General features: G+C 45.4%; 1 protein-coding gene across 3 annotated transcripts in view; it reads right to left on the bottom strand.

Moving 5' to 3' along the window:
- LOC110531259 (protein kinase C zeta type) overlaps positions 1-22,613 on the bottom strand; it is a 158,084-nt gene that overhangs the window by 114,580 nt on the left and 20,891 nt on the right. The window contains exon 1 of one of the 3 annotated variants that reach the window (XM_036988859.2): positions 3,118-3,291. The exons of the other annotated variants lie outside the window; for them this stretch is intronic. Coding sequence (XP_036844754.2) covers positions 3,118-3,226 — 109 coding nt within the window. The 5' untranslated portion in view covers positions 3,227-3,291. Of the gene's footprint in view, positions 1-3,117; positions 3,292-22,613 lie in introns of those variants that run through there. 3 annotated transcript variants of the gene reach the window in all.

Raw genomic sequence — 22,613 nt, 5'->3', positions numbered from 1 at the left:
CACCATGACATCCATCAGCCCCCACCACCATGACATCCATCCGCCCCCACTACCATGACATCCATCAGCCCCCACTACCATGACATCCATCAGCCCCCACCACCATGACATCCATCCGCCCCCACCACCATGACATCCATCAGCCCCCACTACCATGACATCCATCAGCCCCCACCACCATGACATCCATCCGCCCCCACCACCATGACATCCATCAGCCCCCACCACCATGACATCCATCAGCCCCCACCACCATGACATCCATCAGCCCCCACCACCATGACATCCATCAGCCCCCACCATCCACATCCATCAGACCCCACCACCATGACATCCATCAGCCCCCACCATGACATCCATCAGCCCCCACTACCATGACATCCATCCGCCCCCACCACCATGACATCCATCCGCCTCCACCACCATGACATCCATCAGCCCCCACCACCATGACATCCATCCGCCCCCACCACCATGACATCCATCAGCCCCCACTACCATGACATCCACATCCATCCGCCCCCACCACCATGACATCCATCCGCCCCCACCACCATGACATCCATCAGCCCCCACCACCATGACATCCATCAGCCCCCACCACCATGACATCCATCAGCCCCCACCACCATGACATCCATCCGCCCCACCACCATGACATCCACATCCATCAGCCCCCACCACCATGACATCCATCAGCCCCCACCACCATGACATCCATCCGACCCTACCACCATGACATCCATCAGCCCCCACCCCCATGGCATCCATCAGCCCCCACCACCATGACATCCATCAGCCCCCACCACCATGACATCCATCAGCCCCCACTACCATGACATCCACATCCATCAGCCCCCAACACCATGACATCCATCAGCCCCCACCACCATGACATCCATTCGCCCCCACTACCATGACATCCATCAGCCCCCACCACCATGACATCCATCAGCCCCCACTACCATGACATCCATCAGCCCCCACTACCATGACATCCATCAGCCCCCACCACCATGACATCCACATCCATCCGCCCCCACCACCATGACATCCATCCGCCCCCACCACCATGACATCCATCAGCCCCCACTACCATGACATCCATCAGCCCCCATCACCATGACATCCATCCGCCCCCACCACCATGACATCCATCAGCCCCCACCACCATCACATCCATCCGCCCTCACTACCATGACATCCATTCGCCCCCACCACCATGATATCCACATCCATAAGCCCCCACCACCATGACATCCATCAGCCCCCATCACCATGACATCCATCCGCCCCCACCACCATGACATCCATCAGCCCCCACCACCATGACATCCATCCGCCCTCACTACCATGACATCCATTCGCCCCCACCACCATGATATCCACATCCATAAGCCCCCACCACCATGACATCCATCAGCCCCCACCACCATGACATCCATCCGCCCCCACTACCATGACATCCATCAGCCCCCACCAGCATGACATCCATCAGCCCCCACTACCATGACATCCACATCCATCCGCCCCCACCACCATGACATCCATCAGCCCCCACTACCATGACATCCATCCGCCCCCACTACCATGACATCCACATCCATCCGCCCCCACCAGCATGACATCCATCCGCCCCCACTACCATGACATCCATCAGCCCCCACCAGCATGACATCCATCAGCCCCCACTACCATGACATCCATCCGCCCCCACTACCATGACATCCACATCCATCCGCCCCCACCACCATGACATCCATCAGCCCCCACTACCATGACATCCATCCGCCCCCACCACCGTGACATCCATCAGCCCCCACTACCATGACATCCATCCGCCCCCACCACCATGACATCCATCAGCCCCCACTACCATGACATCCATCCGCCCCCGCCACCATGACATCCATCAGCCCCCACTACCATGACATCCATCAGCCCCCACCACCATGACATCCATCCGCCCCCACCACCATGACATCCATCCGCCCCCACCACCATGACATCCATCAGCCCCCACCACCATGACATCCATCAGCCCCCACCACCATGACATCCATCAGCCCCCACCACCATGACATCCATCCGCCCCCACCACCATGACATCCATCAGGACAATAGAAGATGACATAAAGCAGATAGACTGAGTTTAGCCAGATTGGTCTGGTATCTACTTGTCAGTGGAGATGGATGGGGACGTGAGGACTGTAAATAGGTTACACTGATTACCATCCCAAGTCTCTGTGGCCTAGACCACTGCTGGGAGGGAGGCAGAGACTGTCAGAGATGACAGAAAACAGACCCAGGAAATGTTCTCAGCAGCAGGAGAGCGTCACCGCTGGGTAAAGACGTCTCATCCAGACTTGATTTGTGATTGTAATATGGGTTGAAATGAGACAGAATATGGGGGAAATGAGACGGAAATGTTTAGGATGTGGGGGGAAATTTTATGTGTAACGTGATTATGTTGATTGATAAGTTAAATATTGTACACAATAGACTACAAACACACAAACCCTATTGGAGTCACTTTTCCGTCAGCTAACAATGTCACTATACTGACGTTACCTTGACGTCCATGACTCTAGGAACAAACAGCCTCAAGTATTAAACAACTCTAGATAGTCCTTTTCTAGCAAGACAATGGAAGTCAGAACAACTAGACTAGAGAATAGAGAACGTTTTCCTCTAGAGAACATTTTCTTCTAAGACAGGCTGAAAATCTGTTCTCTTGTACATCAAATCTTAAATGATTTAAAAGAAGAACTGTTGCGAGGGACCCGTACGGAGGTTCCACGGACGCAAAAACACAAATGTTCTGTATCTAATCTTTCTGTATGTAAAACACCCACATAAACCCACTCACAACTGCATTTCACACAGAGATCCCGCTAGACAACCAAACTACTATCCCCATGTCAACACACATGCACCCTGCCTGTCTGTCTGTCTCACACAGATTTAGTTCTGTACAGTGTCCGGTTAGAAGTTGCCGTCGACACAGATCTAGGATCAACTTATCGCCCCCATATCCTATTGTTAACCATTATTCAGGGACATGAACAACCAACCTTAGGTTAGTGTATTATAGAACCCATTCCATTATCCTCCTACCTTTCACTCGCAGGTAGAAGAGGAGTGTTAACAGCATCCCTCCTTTATCTGGCGGCAGCAGAGTCACCCGCTCCCTCTGTTTACAGTCATGTAAACAGAGGGCTCTCATGATAGCATTCTCTCTTCCCTCCTTACCTTCTATTCCTCCTCCCTCATCCCCACTCCCTCCCTCATCCCCCCTCCCTCCTTCCCACTCTATCCCTCATCCCCACTCCCTCCCTCATCCCCACTCCCTCCCTCCTTCCCCACTCCCTCGAGGCTGCTACTCAGCTGCAGTCTCGTCTCTCTCTTTCTCCCTCCGCCTGTCCCTCCTTCCCTCCCTCCCTCCCCCCACACACACACACAGCACCAGCTTCCTCCTCCGCACTCCAGGCATGCCCAATAGTAGCCCAGTACTTCCCTACTACCTAGTCTTTGGATATGATGTCTAAAATGTAACACTGTATATAACAGTCCTAATGAGCAGCTCTCATTCCCCTTGGATTTAGCCAGCTGTTTTATTTAAGCTAATCGGTACATAACTGACAATATCAAATGGGGCTTTCCATAGAGGAGCCACCACAGTGATACAGTCTAGAGGTCTTTCCATTCCCAAATGTATCCATGGCTTTCCCACTCAACCCGATATGCATAAATATATTTTCAAACAAATGAATAAAGAGAGAGAGAGAAAGAAACCTCCTACTAGGAGCTGCCATCGCAATCAATAAATGAATGATATATATTCAAAAACAAAAATAGAACTCGCAACATGCAACAATTTCAAAGATTTTACTGAGTTACAGTTTACATAAGGAAATCAGTCAATTGAATTACATTCATTAGGTCCTACTCTATGGATTTCACATGACTGGGTATACAGATACACATCTGTTGGTCACAGATGCAATTTTTAAAAAGTAGGGGTGTGGATCAGAAAACCAGTCAGTATCTGGTGTGACCACTATCTGCCTCATGCAGTGCGACACTTCTCCTTTGCATAGAGTTGATCAGGCTGTGGAATGTTGTCCAACTCCTCTTCAATGGCTGTGCGAAGTCGCTGTATATTGTCGGGAACGGGAACACGTAGATCCAGAGCATTCCAAACATGCTCAATGTGTGACATGTCTGCTGAGTATGTAGGCCATGGAATAACTGGGACATTTTCAGCTTCCAACAATTGTGTACAAATCCTTGCGACATGGGGCTGTGCATTATTATGTTGAAACAGTGATGGCGGTGGATGAAAGGCTCTTTCAATGGGCCTCAGGATCTCTGCATTCAAATTGCCATGGATAAAATTAAAATGTGTTCATTGTCTGTAACTTATGCCTGACCACACCATAACCCAACTGCCACCATGGGGCACTCTGTTCACAACGTTAACATCAGCAAACCCGCACAACGCCACACTGTCTGCCATCTGTCCGGGACAGTTGAAACCGGGATTCATCTGTGAAGAGCACACTTAGCCACTGGCACTTTTCAAGGAAGTCAGGAACCAATATACATAGTCAGTTAGGAAAGCAAAGGCTAGCTTTTTCAAACAGAAATTTGCATCCTGTAGCACTGATTCCAAAAAGTTTTGGGACACTGTAAAAACTGTCAACACCAATAAATGGACAATAATCGTCTGGCCATGTTTCCACCTGGCTACCCCTACTCCGGCCAACAGCTCTGCATCCCCCACAGAAACTTGCCCAAGCCCCACACCCACTTCTCCTTCACCCAAACCCAGACAGCTGACGTTCGGAAAGAGCTGCAAAATCGGGATCCATACAAATCAGCTGGGCTAGAAAATCTGGACCCTCTCTTTCCAAAATTATCCACCAAAATTGTTGCAATCCCTATTACTAGCCTGTTCAACCTCTCTTTTGTATCATCTGAGATCCCAAAAATTGGAAAGCTGCCGTGGTCATCCCCCTCTTCAAAGGGGGAGACACTCTAGACCCAAACTGCTATAGACATATATCCATCCTGCCCTGCCTTTCTAAAATCTTCGAAAGCCAAGTTAACAAACAGATCACCGACCATTTTGAATCCCACCGTACCTTCTCCACTATGCAATCTGGTTTCCAAGCTGGTCATGGGTGCACCTCAGCCACGCTCAATGTCCTAAATGATATCATAACCGCCATCAATAAAAGACAGTACTGTGCAGCCGTCTTCATCAACCTGGCCATGGCTTTCGACTCTGTCAATCACCACATTCTTATCGGCAGACTCAATAGCCTTGGTTTCTCAAATGACTGCCTCGCCTGGTTCACCAACTACTTCTCTGATACAGTTCGGTGCGTCAAATTGGAGGACCTGTTGTCCCGGACCTCTGGCAGTCTCTATGTGGGTACCACAGGGTTCAATTCTCGGGCCGACTCTTTTCTCTGTATATATCAATGATGTTGCTCTTGCTGCTGGTGATTCTCTGATCCACCCCTATGCAGACGACACCATTCCGTAAACATCTGGCCCTTCTTTGGACACTGTGTTAACAAACCTCCAGACAAGCTTCAATGCCATACAACACTCCTTCCGTGGCCTCTAACTGCTTTTAAATGCTAGTACAACTAAATGCATGCTCTTCAACCGATTGCTTCCCGCACCTGCCCGCCCCACTAGCATCACTACTCTGGATGGACAACTACAAATACCTACTGTAGGTATCTGGTTAGACTGTAAACTCTCCTTCCAGGCTCACATCAAGCATCTCCAATCCAAAATAAAATCTAGAATCGGCTTCCTATTTCGCAACAAAGCATCCTTCACGCATACCCTCATAAAACTGACTATCCTACCAATCTTTGACTTTGGCGATATCATTTACAAAATAGCCTCCAACACTCTACTCAGCAAATTGGATGTAGTCTATCACAGTGCCATCCGTTTTGTCACCAAAGCCCCATATACTACCCACCATTGCGACCTGTATGCTCTCGTTGGCTGGCCCTTGCCACATATTCGTCGCCAAACCCACTGGCTCCAGGTCATCTATAAGTCTATGCTAGGTAAAGCCCCGCCTTTGCTCACTGGTCACCATAGCAGCACCCACCCGTAGCACGTGCTCCAGCAGGTATATTTCACGGGTGATCCCCAAAGCCAACAGCTCATTTGGCCGCCGTTCCTTCCAGTTCTCTGCTGCCAATGACTGGGACGAATTGCAAAAATCACTGAAGCTGGAGACTTATATCTCCCTCTCTAACTTTAAGCATCAGCTGTCAGAGCAGCATACCAAACACCGTACCTGTACACAGCCCATCTGTAAATAGAACACCCAACTACCTCATCCCCATACTGTTATTTATTGTTTTGCTCTTTTGCACACAGTATCTCTACTTGCACATCATGATCTTCACATCTATCACTCGTGTTAATGCTAAATTGTAATTATTTCACCTCTATGACCTATTTATTGCCTTACCTCCCTAATCTTACTAAATTTGCACACAGTATCTCTACTTGCACATCATGATCTTCACATCTATCACTCGTGTTAATGCTAAATTGTAATTATTTCACCTCTATGACCTATTTATTGCCTTACCTCCCTAATCTTACTACATTTGCACACACTGTACATATACTTTTTTTTATTGTGTTATTGACTGTACGTATGTTTATTCCATGTGTAACTCTGTGTTGTTGTTTTAGTCACACTGCTTTGCTTTATCTTGGCCAGGTCACAGTTGTAAATGAGAACTTGTTCTCGACTGGTTACCTGGTTAAATAAAGGTGAAATTAAAATTTAAAAAAATGATAACACAATAATGATAATAATGATATACAATTATTATAATGATGATAAAACAAATGATAACTAATATGAAAATAAATACAAAATACATCAAAGCGGAATAGTGAGATGCACACAGTCCATTTGACCACGCCAACGGTCCCCTCATCTTTGTCCACTACATAAACTTGTCCCCGAGGACGTTCCCCTTCGTCGGCTTCTTTTCACTACACTCTTTCTCCTCTATCGTTCCTTTTTCTTCAATGAAAAGGGCCTCCATCTTTGCAAAAAAACATGGTCTAGGTCAAGGACCCAATACACACAAGGTACACAATGCACATTAATAGAGGACAGGTCCAATTGGGTCGAGTCGCTTTATCAATTTTAATTGCATGTTAAATTCAGGCTGTAAAACAACAAAATGTGGAATAAGTCAAGTAGAGTATGAATACTCTCTGAAAGCACTGTATATCAGACCTGACCTAGATCCGAGACAAGAGTCAGAATTTAGAACCCTGAGCAGGGGTCTTTTCGGAGCTCGGAAATTCAGGTCTGTTGGACACGTGAAGACCTCTATCACCAGGGTGAAGTTACCCAACTCAACCACACGATGGCAGAACTAGCTGTGGGTTTGACACCATCACCATCATTTGCACTGAATACATTTCCACCCAAATATAAACATCAATGTCTATTTTTAGATTAGGTGCTGAGCTTCTGAGGCTCGGAGCAGAGTGGAGGAGGCGGAGGTGCCTTATGGTGTCAATGACCTGCGGGGTGGTAGTTTTGTTCTGGACTGCTAATACCTGTGGGTGTGTACTGCTAATAGCTATATACTTACTGTACACTCTCACATATTGTTATGTATAAGAAAGGATTAAAACAAGCATAACATAAACACACACACAGAGTTGCTAAAAGTTCACGCCGAAGATCAGCAGCTAATGAAACACCATAAATTCAGCTTTTGGCACCATAAACCCATGCTTCTGGATGGATACTTGCTGCTACATTCTGACTGATCTAACTCCCAGGCAAGTCTTACTGAGATTTCCCTCCAACAGTGAACCTGCTAATGTTGCAACACTGGGGAGGTTGTGCAAGCATTTCCCACATTCCTTCACAGTGAGAGTATAGCGTCTCCCTGGACACAAGCTTTATTAGAGCAGGACAGAGGCGGATTGGAACCACAAATCTGCATTTCTAACATCCCACCATTGGTTTTTCCATCAAGGCCCCCACACCGGCCCATTGGTTTTTCCATCAAGGCCCCCACACCGGCCCATTGGTTTTCCCATCAAGGCCCCCACACCGGCCCATTGGTTTTTCCATCAAGGCCCCCACACCGGCCCATTGGTTTTTCCATCAAGGCCACCACACCGGCCCATTGGTTTTTCCATCAAGGCCCCCACACCGGCCCATTGGTTTTTCCATCAAGGCCACCACACCGGCCCATTGGTTTTTCCATCAAGGCCACCACACCGGCCCATTGGTTTTTCCATCAAGGCCCCCACACCGGCCCATTGGTTTTTCCATCAAGGCCACCACACCGGCCCATTGGTTTTTCCATCAAGGCCCCCACACCGGCCCATTGGTTTTTCCATCAAGGCCACCACACCGGCCCATTGGTTTTTCCATCAAGGCCCCCACACCGGCCCATTGGTTTTTCCATCAAGGCCATCCCACCGGCCCATTGGTTTTTCCATCAAGGCCACCACACCGGCCCATTGGTTTTTCCATCAAGGCCCCCACACCGGCCCATTGGTTTTTCCATCAAGGCCACCACACCGGCCCATTGGTTTTTCCATCAAGGCCCCCACACCGGCCCATTGGTTTTTCCATCAAGGCCACGACACCGGCCCATTGGTTTTTCCATCAAGGCCCCCACACCGGCCCATTGGTTTTTCCATCAAGGCCATCCCACCGGCCCATTGGTTTTTCCATCAAGGCCATCCCACCGGCCCATTGGTTTTTCCATCAAGGCCCCCACACCGGCCCATTGGTTTTTCCTTGAGGCCCCATACTAGCCAAACAATGGTCCTTCTGTAGAAAAACAACAATTCAGACAGGCCAACTGGGCAGAAGATCGACCAGCCCATCTGGCATTTGCCTGACCTGCCTTATGGCCAGTTTGTCTCTTGAGCAGGGCTAAGGCTGGTCACTTCATCAGCCAGCCTACTGCTGAAGGAGACCTAATTACCACAGCACTATATACCTCATTACCATAGTCCTATATACCTCATTACCACAGCCCTATATACCTCATTACCACAGCCCTATAGCCCTCATTACCACACCTATAGCCCTCATTACCACAGTACTATATACCTCATTACCAAAGTCCTATAGACCTCATTACCACAGCCCTATAGTGCTCATTACCACAGCCCTATAGACATCATTACCACAGCCCTATAGTGCTCTTTACCACAGCCATATAGACCTCATTACCACAGCCCTATAGCCCTCATTACCACAGCCCTATAGTGCTCATTTACCACAGCCATATAGACCTCATTACCACAGCCCTATAGCCCTCATTACCACAGCCATATAGACCTCATTACCACAGCCATATAGACCTCATTAAACAGTCCAATACTAATATAAATCTGAATCTTCCCTTGACACCTTTATTTATTATTATTTAGGGAAGTAAAGCTAATCCTAGATCTGCACCTAAGAAGTTAAGAACAGATTTGCAGTTAAAGACGCACTCCTGTTATGATATAGGCAAAACAAATCTAAATATATATTTTTTACCAAATATTGCGATTTCACTCACAATATAGATCAGAACACTTGGGTGAACTGTTGGAATCCTAGAAATCGTATGATTTATATTAAGAAGCAAAGTGGAGAGCAGCATCGTTCTTGTTTGGAACAACCTGCTGACTGCATTTGACCTAACAGAACAGCATGCAAACTTCTAGTAAATCTAGCAGCGGGGAGGAGGAACTGTACTGCTTGAGTTACAGGGGGCGGAGCTGTGTGTGTGGAGACGTAGCCTAGCTAGCGCTATAGCCCCGTAGCTTTACGCTCATCCGCCCACTGGAGACGTAGCCTAGCTAGCGTTATAGCCCCGTAGCTTTACGATCATCCGCCCACTGGAGACGTAGCCTAGCTAGCGTTATAGCCCCGTAGCTTTACGATCACCCGCCCACTGGAGACGTAGCCTATCTAGCGCTATAGCCCCGTAGCTTTACGATCACCCGCCCACTGGAGACGTAGCCTAGCTAGCGCTATAGCCCCGTAGCTTTACGATCACCCGCCCACTGGAGACATAGCCTAGCTAGCGCTATAGCCCCGTAGCTTTACGATCACCCGCCCACTGGAGACGTAGCCTAGCTAGCGCTATAGCCCCTTAGCTTTACGATCACCCGCCCACTGGAGACGTAGCCTAGCTAGCGCTATAGCCCCGTAGCTTTACGATCACCCGCCCACTGGAGACGTAGCCTAGCTAGCGCTATAGCCCCGTAGCTTTACGATCACCCGCCCACTGGAGACGTAGCCTAGCTAGCGCTATATCCCTGTAGCTTTACGATCACCCGCCCACTGGAGACGTAGCCTAGCTAGCACTATAGCCCCGTAGCTTTATGATCACCCGCCCACTGGAGACGTAGCCTAGCTAGCGCTATAGCCCCGTAGCTTTACGATCACCCGCCCACTGGAGATGCAGCCTAGCTAGTGCTATAGCCCCATTGTTGCTATTGAGCGTGAACCAACTAAGTAGTTTGTCCAGTGGGAGCATTAACCAGGGGGCGAGAAAGGCCTTTGTGGATTAGCTGCGCTGAACAGATGTGCCTCGGGGGCGAACGCCATTCACCAGGGGTCCAACATGAGAGAGAAACACACAATGTAGCAAACAACCTGGCGTGAACCGCTCCAAATCCTGTCCCATCAGCCCCGGATAGGGGGTTAGCCCAGGCCTCATCCACAACATATGGGTCAGATACATAATTGAAGACATAAAATGATACTAAGGATAGTGGTGTGTGAAGTGAACTGCAGTCAAGCCAGATAAGGCTTTGAGGGGCTGAGACTAAAGGAGGGCATGTGATAGGTTGTTAGGCTGTGGGGGGTTTTCTGGGGCATGGTCGTTCCACTCTCAGTTCTATTCAGATTAGTGATCCCCTAGGCACCACCAGTCCTGAAGTCTTGCAAGCGTCCTGACAGTTTGCGACATGGCCTGAGCTATTTTTGTACCTATCGGTTTTCTGTGTGTGTGCTCGCTCGTGCGTGCGTGCCTCTCTCTCTCTCTCTCTCTCTCTCTCTCTTTCTCCTCATCTCCCCTCTCTCCTCATCTCCCCCTCTCTCTCCTCATCTCCCCCTCTCTCTCCTCATCACCCCCTCTCTTTCCCTGTCCCATCTATATCTCACTTTTAGTTGTTGCATCAGCCAATCGATAGACAACAAGCCTCCATAATCTCTGCATCCGAGGCTTCTGCTGCAGGACACTGCTGAGATGTGAGGGTGAGGAGAGAGAGGAGGCTTATAGATGAAGCTGAATCCATAAGTCCCGCAATGACAGAACACAGCAGGGCATCTCTCTCACTCTCCACCTGACCTCCGCTTGGCTGGGTCCTATTCATTAGGATTGTAGAAAAACATTTAGCAAACGAAAACAAGTAGTCCTTCCCTGTTTGAGTTTGTTTTCTTCCATTTCGTGCCTAATGAATGCAACCCTGGTTGGTCCCCCATTAAGACCAAAGGAGGAATCTGGTCATTCCTGTTATATCTTATGGAGAGTGACGACAGCGTATTGAAACGGGACGATGACCCAATCGATAGATTCAAGCTTCGGGATGCGTAGGACTGCTGTTGCTGTATCCGTTATCCAGTTAGACTCTTCGATCAAACAAATCCGGGAAGATCATTGATCATGATGTAAAAGGTGTCATCTTTCCACGTCAAACTGACTGCAACTGACAATAGTACAGTAGCTCACTGTATACTCTTTGAACTTAAAAGGGTTCTTTGGCTGTCCCCATTGGAGAACCCTTTGAATAACCCTTTTTGGTTCTAGGTAGAACCCTTTTGGGTTCCACGTAGAACCCTTTCCACAGAGGGTTCTACCTGGAACCAAAAAGGGTTCTCCTATGGGAACAGCTGAAGAACCCCTTTGGAACCCTTTTTGCTAAGGGTGTATAGCAAACTGGTGACTTCAAAGGTCGGGGTGTGTGAGTTGATAGTTACAAGGAAACATGATCTTTATGATCTGATATGGAGTGTCTGAATGTCACAGTCAGTTCAGGAGACAGGTGAATATGACAGTCAGTTCAGGAGACAGGTGAATATGACAGTCAGTTCAGGAGACAGGTGAATATGACAGTCAGTTCTGGAGACAGGTGAATATGACAGTCAGTTCAGGAGACAGGTGAATATGACAGTCAGTTCAGGAGACAGGTGAATATGACAGTCAGTTCAGGAGACAGGTGAATATGACAGTCAGTTCAGGAGACAGGTGAATATGACAGTCAGTTCAGGAGACAGGTGAATATGACAGTCAGTTCAGGAGACAGGTGAATATGACAGTCAGTTCAGGAGACAGGTGAATATGACAGTCAGTTCAGGAGACAGGTGAATATGACAGGCAGTTCTGGAGACAGGTGAATATGACAGTCAGTTCAGGAGACAGGTGAATATGACAGTCAGTTCAGGAGACAGGTGAATATGACAGTCAGTTCAGGAGACAGGTGAATATGACAGTCAGTTCAGGAGACAGGTGAATATGACAGTCAGTTCAGGAGACAGGTGAATATGACAGTCAGTTCAGGAGACAGGTGAATATGACAGTCAGTTCAGGAGACAGGTGAATATGACAGTCAGTTCAGGAGACAGGTGAATATGACAGTCAGTTCAGGAGACAGGTGAATATGACAGTCAGTTCAGGAGACAGGTGAATATGACAGTCAGTTCAGGAGACAGGTGAATATGACAGTCAGTTCAGGAGACAGGTGAATATGACAGTCAGTTCAGGAGACAGGTGAATATGACAGGCAGTTCTGGAGACAGGTGAATATGACAGTCAGTTCAGGAGACAGGTGAATATGACAGTCAGTTCAGGAGACAGGTGAATATGACAGTCAGTTCAGGAGACAGGTGAATATGACAGTCAGTTCAGGAGACAGGTGAATATGACAGTCAGTTCAGGAGACAGGTGAATATGACAGTCAGTTCAGGAGACAGGTGAATATGACAGTCAGTTCAGGAGACAGGTGAATATGACAGTCAGTTCAGGAGACAGGTGAATATGACAGTCAGTTCAGGAGACAGGTGAATATGACAGTCAGTTCAGGAGACAGGTGAATATGACAGGCAGTTCTGGAGACAGGTGAATATGACAGTCAGTTCAGGAGACAGGTGAATATGACAGTCAGTTCAGGAGACAGGTGAATATGACAGTCAGTTCAGGAGACAGGTGAATATGACAGTCAGTTCAGGAGACAGGTGAATATGACAGTCAGTTCAGGAGACAGGTGAATATGACAGTCAGTTCAGGAGACAGGTGAATATGACAGTCAGTTCAGGAGACAGGTGAATATGACAGTCAGTTCAGGAGACAGGTGAATATGACAGTCAGTTCAGGAGACAGGTGATAGGGAGCCTGAACAGAACTGAACAGAAAACACAGCCATTTTCTCATGTGACGAAGCCCTGGGACACAACATAACAGTTTTGGCAGAGGAGGTCAACTACTTTATAATTCAAATGAACGAGACAGAGATATCCAGTGTCCCACCATGTTTTAGAAAGCAAGCTACTGCTGCCATCTTCTGAGGACATGTACTTCTTCTCTCTGACCCAGAATGTGTCGACTCCCCACCAAGCAGCCAGGCTGAGAACTGGAGGCTCACATCTCCCAGCCAAAATCCTTCCCTCCATCTTGTGCACTTCTTCAAATTAAAATGATGGATAGACGGTGTGAAAGCGTAAAAAAATTGTCCAACCAGCAAGTCTTTTGCTGCCAGTTAGTTTATTGCCCTCCTAAATCCCATCCTCCCTGCAGTCAAAATATCCCCACTAAAAAGGTCCAACCGAAAACGATTTTTCCACACTGCCCAATGACTACATCACAGAGATACATGAATACAGGAGTGGCTGAGGGAAAACTAGGAATTAAAACGAAGAGGTGTGTGAAACACATTTCAAATGACCAATCAGATCTGAAACATATCTGATGTGAAAATATCTGATGTGATTGGTCAAAGACCAATTAGTGGAAGAAAGATTAGAATTGGGCTGTCTGTGTAAACATAGTCTAATAGGCTGTAAGCTGTGAGGATCCTCGATTAAAGTCTTTCTAGGCTCCGAGAGGGAGAGAGAAAGACAGAACGATAGAGAGGGGCCGTTCTCATTAGAAGGTAATGATGCGGGGGCGTTCGCTGCAGGCCTGTACATGGCACTACGTAATGGATGGGAAAACATTTGAGACACAAAACGAGGTACATGGGAGAGAGATGGATGGCTAGGCATGGGAAAACATCTCAGAGAACAGCCTTCCCTTACCAAGCGATTTGCTAAATACCGAGAGCAGTGTCGCATCATCGAGTGAGCTAGTGGTGTTGTTAGCATTTTGCGTCACAATTAGCAAGGCGTGGTAAACGATGTGCTCTCGTAACCCATTTGGCTTAAGGTAAAAATGAATGTGTGACACAGGGTCAGACAGCTCACATGTGCACATGTAATGACATTACAGCCAAGAGAGCAGCCATCTGAGCTTCATGCATCATCATCTTCATCACCTAGCAACGCTTCACACACACTGCGGCAGCCATGGTTTTATGGACTATGTCCTGGTCGTTGCATAGACGCACACACACACGCTGTGACACACTGACTCAGTCTCCGGGGGGATCGGTTTCATCTGCATGTCAACTGAATCATCCAAGCCAATATAGATTAATGTCAACAGCAGTCTATTGAGTGGCAAGGAGTGTGTGTTGTGTGTGGCTTGATAAATATGAGCAATAATAACTATAAAATAAATCATTCAAATATTGAGCTATATTGTAAAAGGTTTTATTGTTTTATAATAACACTAATTGCTCAGAGAAAGAGATTTTGTTAAACAAGTATACTGTTGTAAAGGTAGGGGTAGGGGTCAATATTCACACCCCTAAATATTCTTATAAAGTAGTCAAAAGATGAGTATTTGGTCCCATATTCCTAGCACATAATGATTACATCAAGCGTGTGACTCCACAAACTTGTTGGTTGCATTTGCAGTTCGTTTCGGTTGTGTTATTTTGTGATTATTTTGTGCCCAATAGAAATGAATGGTAAATAATGTGTTGTGTCATTTTGGAGTCACTTTTATTATAAATAAGAATAGAATATGTTTATAAACACTTCTACATTAATGTGGATGCTACCATGATTACGGATAATCCTGAATAGAATGTGTATATTGATTAGATAAATGTAGAGTCAAAAGGTCATACCCCCAAGACATTCCTATTTTGTTTTGCATATAATATAGCTCAGTATTTTTATTACTTATTTTATACAGTCATTAATGCTCAACTTAATCAAGGATCTCAATCATTTCGGACCCCACCGTATATGTACAGTAGCCAATGTGTCACGACTTCCGCCGAAGTCAGGTCCTCTCCTTGTTCGGGCGGCGCTCGGAGCTCGGCGTCGCCGATCTTCTAGCCATCATCGATCCACTTTTAATTTTCCATGTGTTTTGTCCACACCTGGTTTCAATTCCCTAAATTACTTGTTGTGTATTTAACCCTCTGGTGCTACCATGTCTTTGTGTGGGATTGTTTATTGTAGTGCTTATGCACGTTACCCGTGAGCGCACGACGGGTTATTTTTGTGCCCATTTATCTTGTTGTTCTGGATGCCGTTGGTTTTGCTTAATAAATCTCCGGGTATCACCCAGTTCTGCTCTCCTGCGCCTGACTTCTCTGCCGCCAATTACGCACCTCGCTACAGAATGTGAATCTGACCTTGGTGAAGTCCTATTCCTCAGACAACACAGCAAAGATAATTTGATGGAGAGGTATATATTTACATATTCATTCATATGAGTCACAGTTTTTCTAGATTTGTGTGTATTCTGTATAGGGGCGGTGTGTAACCCAGAGGTTAGAGTGTTGGGCCAGTAACACATTTTAAAAATAGATGTATAAAAGACAGGAATGTGATGTTTGTTCACTGTATAGTTTTTCAGTGAAGACTTGCCTATTCTCACATAGGTGTTTGCGGGTCTGTAACAAGCTATGCATTACAATTAATTTGTTAGCCTACATTATGCAGATACTAAAATAATTTCCTATTGTCATAGGCATAGACGTGTGGAAAAATGGACTTCCCTTTGTTCGTATCTGTGTCTATTCAACTGCATTGGCTACCTCAGGTATACCCCGACACACATTTTTTTAATTTAAAATGTATTATTATTTTTATTTTTTTCTTCACATTTTTAAACAGTCCATTTCGATTTTCCAACATTTGGGTGAGTTTATTTTGCCCTCGCTTGACTAGCCTTGTTTCACTGCCCAAAATGTTCATTAAACCATGTAGTGTTCAGCGAAATAACAACACAATGTCAAATACAGGTAGTCTAGTCAAATAATTAACATCCAATCACATTAACTGTTACTCATCCAATCACATTAACCGTTACTCATCCAATCACATTAACTGTTACTCTATCGCGAGAATTCCACTAGCGGGCTGTATGTAGCCAAACGTAGCTGCTGCTCATTCCGTTTGCTCGAAAATGTATTAATGGTTAAAAAAAAGTAAGGCCTGCATCCATAGAGACACATATCAGCTCTACTGGTAGTACTACTACCACCAGCAGTACTACACCTGCACCTGTCAACGACACAAGTTGTTCTGCATCCATAGAGACAAATACCAGCTCTACTGGTAGTACTACTACCACCAGCAGTACTACACCTGCACCTGTCAACAACACAAGTTGTTCTGCTTCCACGAGCACATCCAATGCTAGCATCAGTAACTCTACATTTGTTATTAGCCCAGCTAGCATGGACACTGACAGTTGTGAATCTGATGCAGTCGAAGAGCTACTGCCCCCTTACCCGGGAAAACGTCGAACAACAGACAGGGACATTGGACCATCGAAGAGGCGCAAATATGATGAACTACATTGATTTGGGGTTCACTTATAGTGGGAGTAGTGCCTTTCCTCAGCCACAGTGTGTTATATGTGCAAAAGCACTATCTCGCAACTCAATGAAACTCGATGAAACTTTAACTCTTGTGCAGACATTTAGAAACAAAACATGCCAATTTGAAAAATAAGCCACTGGAGTTTTTTGAGAGAGAATTAAGATGACTTTCGAGTAGTAAGACATGTATAAAAGCAACAGATACCATTAATAAGAAGGGGCTAGAAGTGTCTTATATGGTGAGCTACCGGTGGCTAGGACAGGCAAGCCCCATACTATTGAGGAGGACTTAATTCTTCCTGCTACCGCGGATATGGCTGGGACAATGCTGGGGGAAAAGGCCAAAAAAACTATACAGACTATGACTTCATCAAACAACACTGTTTCACAACGCATCAGTGACATGGCAGGACATGTTTTGAAACAATTACTGCTTCACATTCAAGCCAGTGAACTCTATGCGTTACAGCTGGATGAGTCAACAGACGTGGCGGGCCTGGCACAGCTCCTAGTATATGTCCGTTACGTTTATGGGGGGGGGGGTCAATTAAGGAAGACAGCCTCTTCTGCAAATCATTGGAAACCAGGACAACAGGATATTATATTTTTAAAGTACTGGACAGCTTTGTGATAAATGGACTTTGGTCAAGATGTGTTGGTATCTGTACTGATGGCGCAAAAGTCATGACAGGGAGACATAGTGGAGTGTTAACGCGCGTGCCAGCAGTTGCTCCCGACGCCACTTGGGTACACTGCAGCATCCACCGACAGGCTCTTGCTGCCAAGGGAATGCCTGACAGCTTGAAAGACGTTTTGGACACTACAGTGAAAATGGTTAACTTTGTTAAAGCAAGGCGTCTGAACTCTGGTGTATTTTCTGCATTATGCAATGATATGGGCAGCGACCATGTAACACTTTTACAACATACAGAAGTGACCTGGTTATCAAGGGGGAAAGTATTGACACATTTTTTTGAGTTGAGAAATTAGCTTAAAGTTTTCTTTACTGAGCATCATTTTCACTTGTCTGACCGCTTTCATGATGACGAGTTTCCACACGACTGGCCTGTCTGGGTGATGTTTTTTCGCGCCTGAATGATCTGAATCTAGGATTACAGGGACTCTGCAACTATATTCAATGTGTGGGACAAAATTGAGGCTATGATTAAGAAGTTGGAGATCTTCTCTGCCTGCATTAACAAGGACAACACACAGGTCTTTCCATCATTGTCTGATTTTTTTGTGTGCAAATTAACTCAAGCTTATCAAATGTGATATAGAGAAGCACCTGAGTGAGTTGGGTGAGCAATTACACAGGTACTTTCCCGAAACAGAAGACACAAACAACTGGATTCGTTATCCCTTTCATGCCCTGCCTCCAGTCCCCTTACTGATATTTGAACAAGAGAGCCTCATCGAAATTGCAACAAGCGGTTCTGTGACAATTTAATTTAATCAGAAGCCACTGACAGATTTCTGGATTTGGCTGCGCTCAGCGTATCCTGCCTTAGCAAATCTCGCTGTTAACACACTGATGCTCTTTGCAACCACGTACCTATGTGAGAGTGGATTCTCGGCCTTCACTAGCATGTAAACTAAATACAGGCACAGACTGTGTGTGGAAAATGATTTAAGACTGAGACTCTCTCCAATACAACCCAACATTGCAGAGCATCCTTTCAAGCACACCCTTCTCATTAACCTGTGGTGAGTTATTCTCACTTTTCGATGAACAAAAGGTTTTGTATGTAAGATGGTTAAATAAAGAACAAAATAATTTATTATTATCATATTATTATTTGTCCCTGGTCCTATAAGAGCTCTTTGTCACTTCCCACGAGCCAGGTTGTGACAAAAACTCACACTCATTCTTGTGTTTAATAAATGTATCGTATAGTGTGTGTGTGGCAGGCTTACAATGATCGCAAAAAACAATATTTGAGAGTGTGCTGACCCTGGGGCTAGAGGGGGTACGCAGCTGGAGGTTGAATGTTTGAAGGGGTACGGGACTATAAAAAGTTTAGGAACCACCGGTCTACCTCAACACTTCAGACAAAGGTACGTGACAAAAATACGTGAGCGCCAAGAATCCAAAATGGACTTTGCGTTGTGCTAATTTCCCTTTCGTCTCCAAGCAAAACAAGATAGCTCATGTGCATAACGTGAAGGATGTTTCCAACATGTCAAAGTAAGACAAGCATGTATCTGTTTTGATTAAGAATCATCTGGTATTAGGAGTGATGTCCGTTGACAAAGAAAGGACGGCATTTGTCAGACAGATTTACTTTATTTTCACACGTGAGCACATTGGCATCCACAAACTGTCATTCTGGTCTGTGTAAGAGAGGACAGTGTAATAACAAGTGAATAGTGGAGCTGCATAGTACCACTGACATAACGACTGACAGAATAACCCTGTTAATTTAGTTGTTAGCCTCTCTACTACAGCTGCATAGTACCACTGACATAACGACTGACAGAATAACCCTGTTAGTTTAGTTGTTAGCCTCTCTACTACAGCTGCATAGTACCACTGACATAACGACTGACAGAATAACCCTGTTAGTTTAGTTGTTAGCCTCTCTCCTACAGCTGCATAGTACCACTGACATAACGACTGACAGAATAACCCTGTTAGTTTAGTTGTTAGCCTCTCTACTACAGCTGCATAGTACCACTGACATAACGACTGACAGAATAACCCTGTTAATTTAGTTGTTAGCCTCTCTACTACAGCTGCATAGTACCACTGACATAACGACTGACAGAATAACCCTGTTAGTTTAGTTGTTAGCCTCTCTACTACAGCTGCATAGTACCACTGACATAACGACTGACAGAATAACCCTGTTAGTTTAGTTGTTAGCCTCTCTACTACAGCTGCATAGTACCACTAACATAACGACTGACAGAATAACCCTGTTAGTTTAGTTGTTAGCCTCTCTACTACAGCTGCATAGTACCACTGACATAACGACTGACAGAATAACCCTGTTAATTTAGTTGTTAGCCTCTCTACTACAGCTGCATAGTACCACTGACATAACGACTGACAGAATAACCCTGTTAATTTAGTTGTTAGCCTCTCTACTACAGCTGCATAGTACCACTGACATAACGACTGACAGAATAACCCTGTTAATTTAGTTGTTAGCCTCTCTACTACAGCTGCATAGTACCACTGACATAACGACTGACAGAATAACCCTGTTAATTTAGTTGTTAGCCTCTCTACTACAGCTGCATAGTACCACTGACATAACGACTGACAGAATAACCCTGTTAGTTTAGTTGTTAGCCTCTCTACTACAGCTGCATAGTACTACCACTGACATAACGACTGACAGAATAACCCTGTTAGTTTAGTTGTTAGCCTCTCTACTACAGCTGCATAGTACCACTAACATAACGACTGACAGAATAACCCTGTTAGTTTAGTTGTTAGCCTCTCTACTACAGCTGCATAGTACCACTGACATAACGACTGACAGAATAACCCTGTTAATTTAGTTGTTAGCCTCTCTACTACAGCTGCATAGTACCACTGACATAACAACTGACAGAATAACCCTGTTAGTTTAGTTGTTAGCCTCTCTACTACAGCTGCATAGTACCACTGACATAACGACTGACAGAATAACCCTGTTAGTTTAGTTGTTAGCCTCTCTACTACAGCTGCATAGTACTACCACTGACATAACAACTGACAGAATAACCCTGTTAGTTTAGTTGTTAGCCTCTCTACTACAGCTGCATAGTACCACTGACATAACGACTGACAGAATAACCCTGTTAGTTTAGTTGTTAGCCTCTCTACTACAGCTGCATAGTACCACTAACATAACGACTGACAGAATAACCCTGTTAGTTTAGTTGTTAGCCTCTCTCCTACAGCTGCATAGTACCACTAACATAACGACTGACAGAATAACCCTGTTAGTTTAGTTGTTAGCCTCTCTACTACAGCTGCATAGTACCACTAACAGAAATACTGATAGACTAACAGCTTGATTAACATGGCTTTTATCTAACTTGACTAGAGTGAGGCTTGTTTTTTACCCTGTAGATGGGACTAGGACATAAGCTATGGGCTATACTATCCAAGCTATGGGCTATGCTAACCAAGCTATGGGCTATACTAACCAAGCTATGGGCTATACTAACCAAGCTATGGGCTATACTAACCAAGCTATGGGCTATACTAACCAAGCTACGCTAACAGTGGAAACTTCTTCTCTGGAGTGATAAATCACACTTCGCCATCTGGCAGTCCGTCGGACAAATCTGGGTTTGAAGGATGCTAGGGGAACGCTACCTGTCCGAATGCATAGTGGCAACTGTAAAGTCTGGTGGAGGAGGAATAATGGTCTGGGGCTGTTTTTCATGTTTCGAGCTAGGCCCCTTAGTTCCAGTGAAGGGGAATCTTAGTGCTACAGCATACACTCTAGACAAGTCTGTGCTTCCAACAATGTGGCAAAAGTTTGGGGAAAGCCCTTTCCTATTTCAGCGTGACAATGCACCTGTGCATTGAGGCTGTTCTAGCAGCAAAGCGGAGAATAACTCCATATTAATGCCCTTGATTTTGGAATGAGATGTTTTTGACGAGCATGTTAAATATACTGTATATAACTATATTATACTGTTTACAATATATTACATGTTAACATAGCGTGCCAACTGTATAAGTGGGTTTTTTATGCAAAGGGATATCTGAGCACATCTCTCAGAAAGTCATACAGTCAGATGTTCTATCTTTATAGGCGTGGGAGGAACTGCATGGGACGATATGGCCATTGCTAGATGCAGAAAGGCTCCTAGCTGATACAGAGCTAATGAGACTAAGGGGAAAGATGGCAAAGTCTGTCTGTCTTCGTCTGTCTGGCACCTGCAGCTGGCAGCAGTTGGTCCTAACTGTTTATGACGTCTGTTCATGACATGCTACTGCATGTTAGTCATGATGAAAGGGATACTCTGGAACAGTGGTGTAAAGAAACTAAGTAAAAAATACTTTGAAGTACTACTTCAGTCATTTTTGGGGTATCTGTACTTTACCATTTATATATTTTTTGACAACTTTTACTTTTACTCCTAAGGAAAATATGTACTTTTTTTCTCACATACATATTTCCTGACACCCAAAAGTAGTCGTTACATTTCGCATGCTCAGGCATGACAGCAATATGGTCAAATTCACACACCTATCAACACGTTGTCATCCCTACAGCCTCTGATCTGGCGGACTCACGAAACACAAATACCGCATTTGTAAATGATGTCTGAGTGTTGGCGAGTGCCCCTGGCTGTCCGTAAAAATAAAAATAAATGAAAAAGAAAGTCATGCCATCTGGTTTGAGTAATATCAGGATTTTGATGTATATCATTTACTTTTACTTTTTACTCAAGTGTGACATTTTGAGTATTTTTCCACCACTGTACATTTAAAATCAGATACTTTTAGACTTTTACTCAAGTAGTATTTTACTGGTTGACTTTCACTTGAGTTGTATTCTATTAAGGTATCTTTACTTTTACTACAGTATGACATTGAGTACTTTTTCCACCTCTGGCAATTAAGCCCTTTATCTACTTCCCCAGAGTCAGATGAACTCATATATACAATTTTTATGTCTCTTCAT

This window comes from Oncorhynchus mykiss, chromosome 9 (assembly GCF_057628025.1).
Source record: "Oncorhynchus mykiss isolate SJ-2025 chromosome 9, ASM5762802v1, whole genome shotgun sequence".
Taxonomy (NCBI): domain Eukaryota; kingdom Metazoa; phylum Chordata; class Actinopteri; order Salmoniformes; family Salmonidae; genus Oncorhynchus; species Oncorhynchus mykiss.
This window is presented reverse-complemented; position numbering and strand designations above follow the sequence as displayed.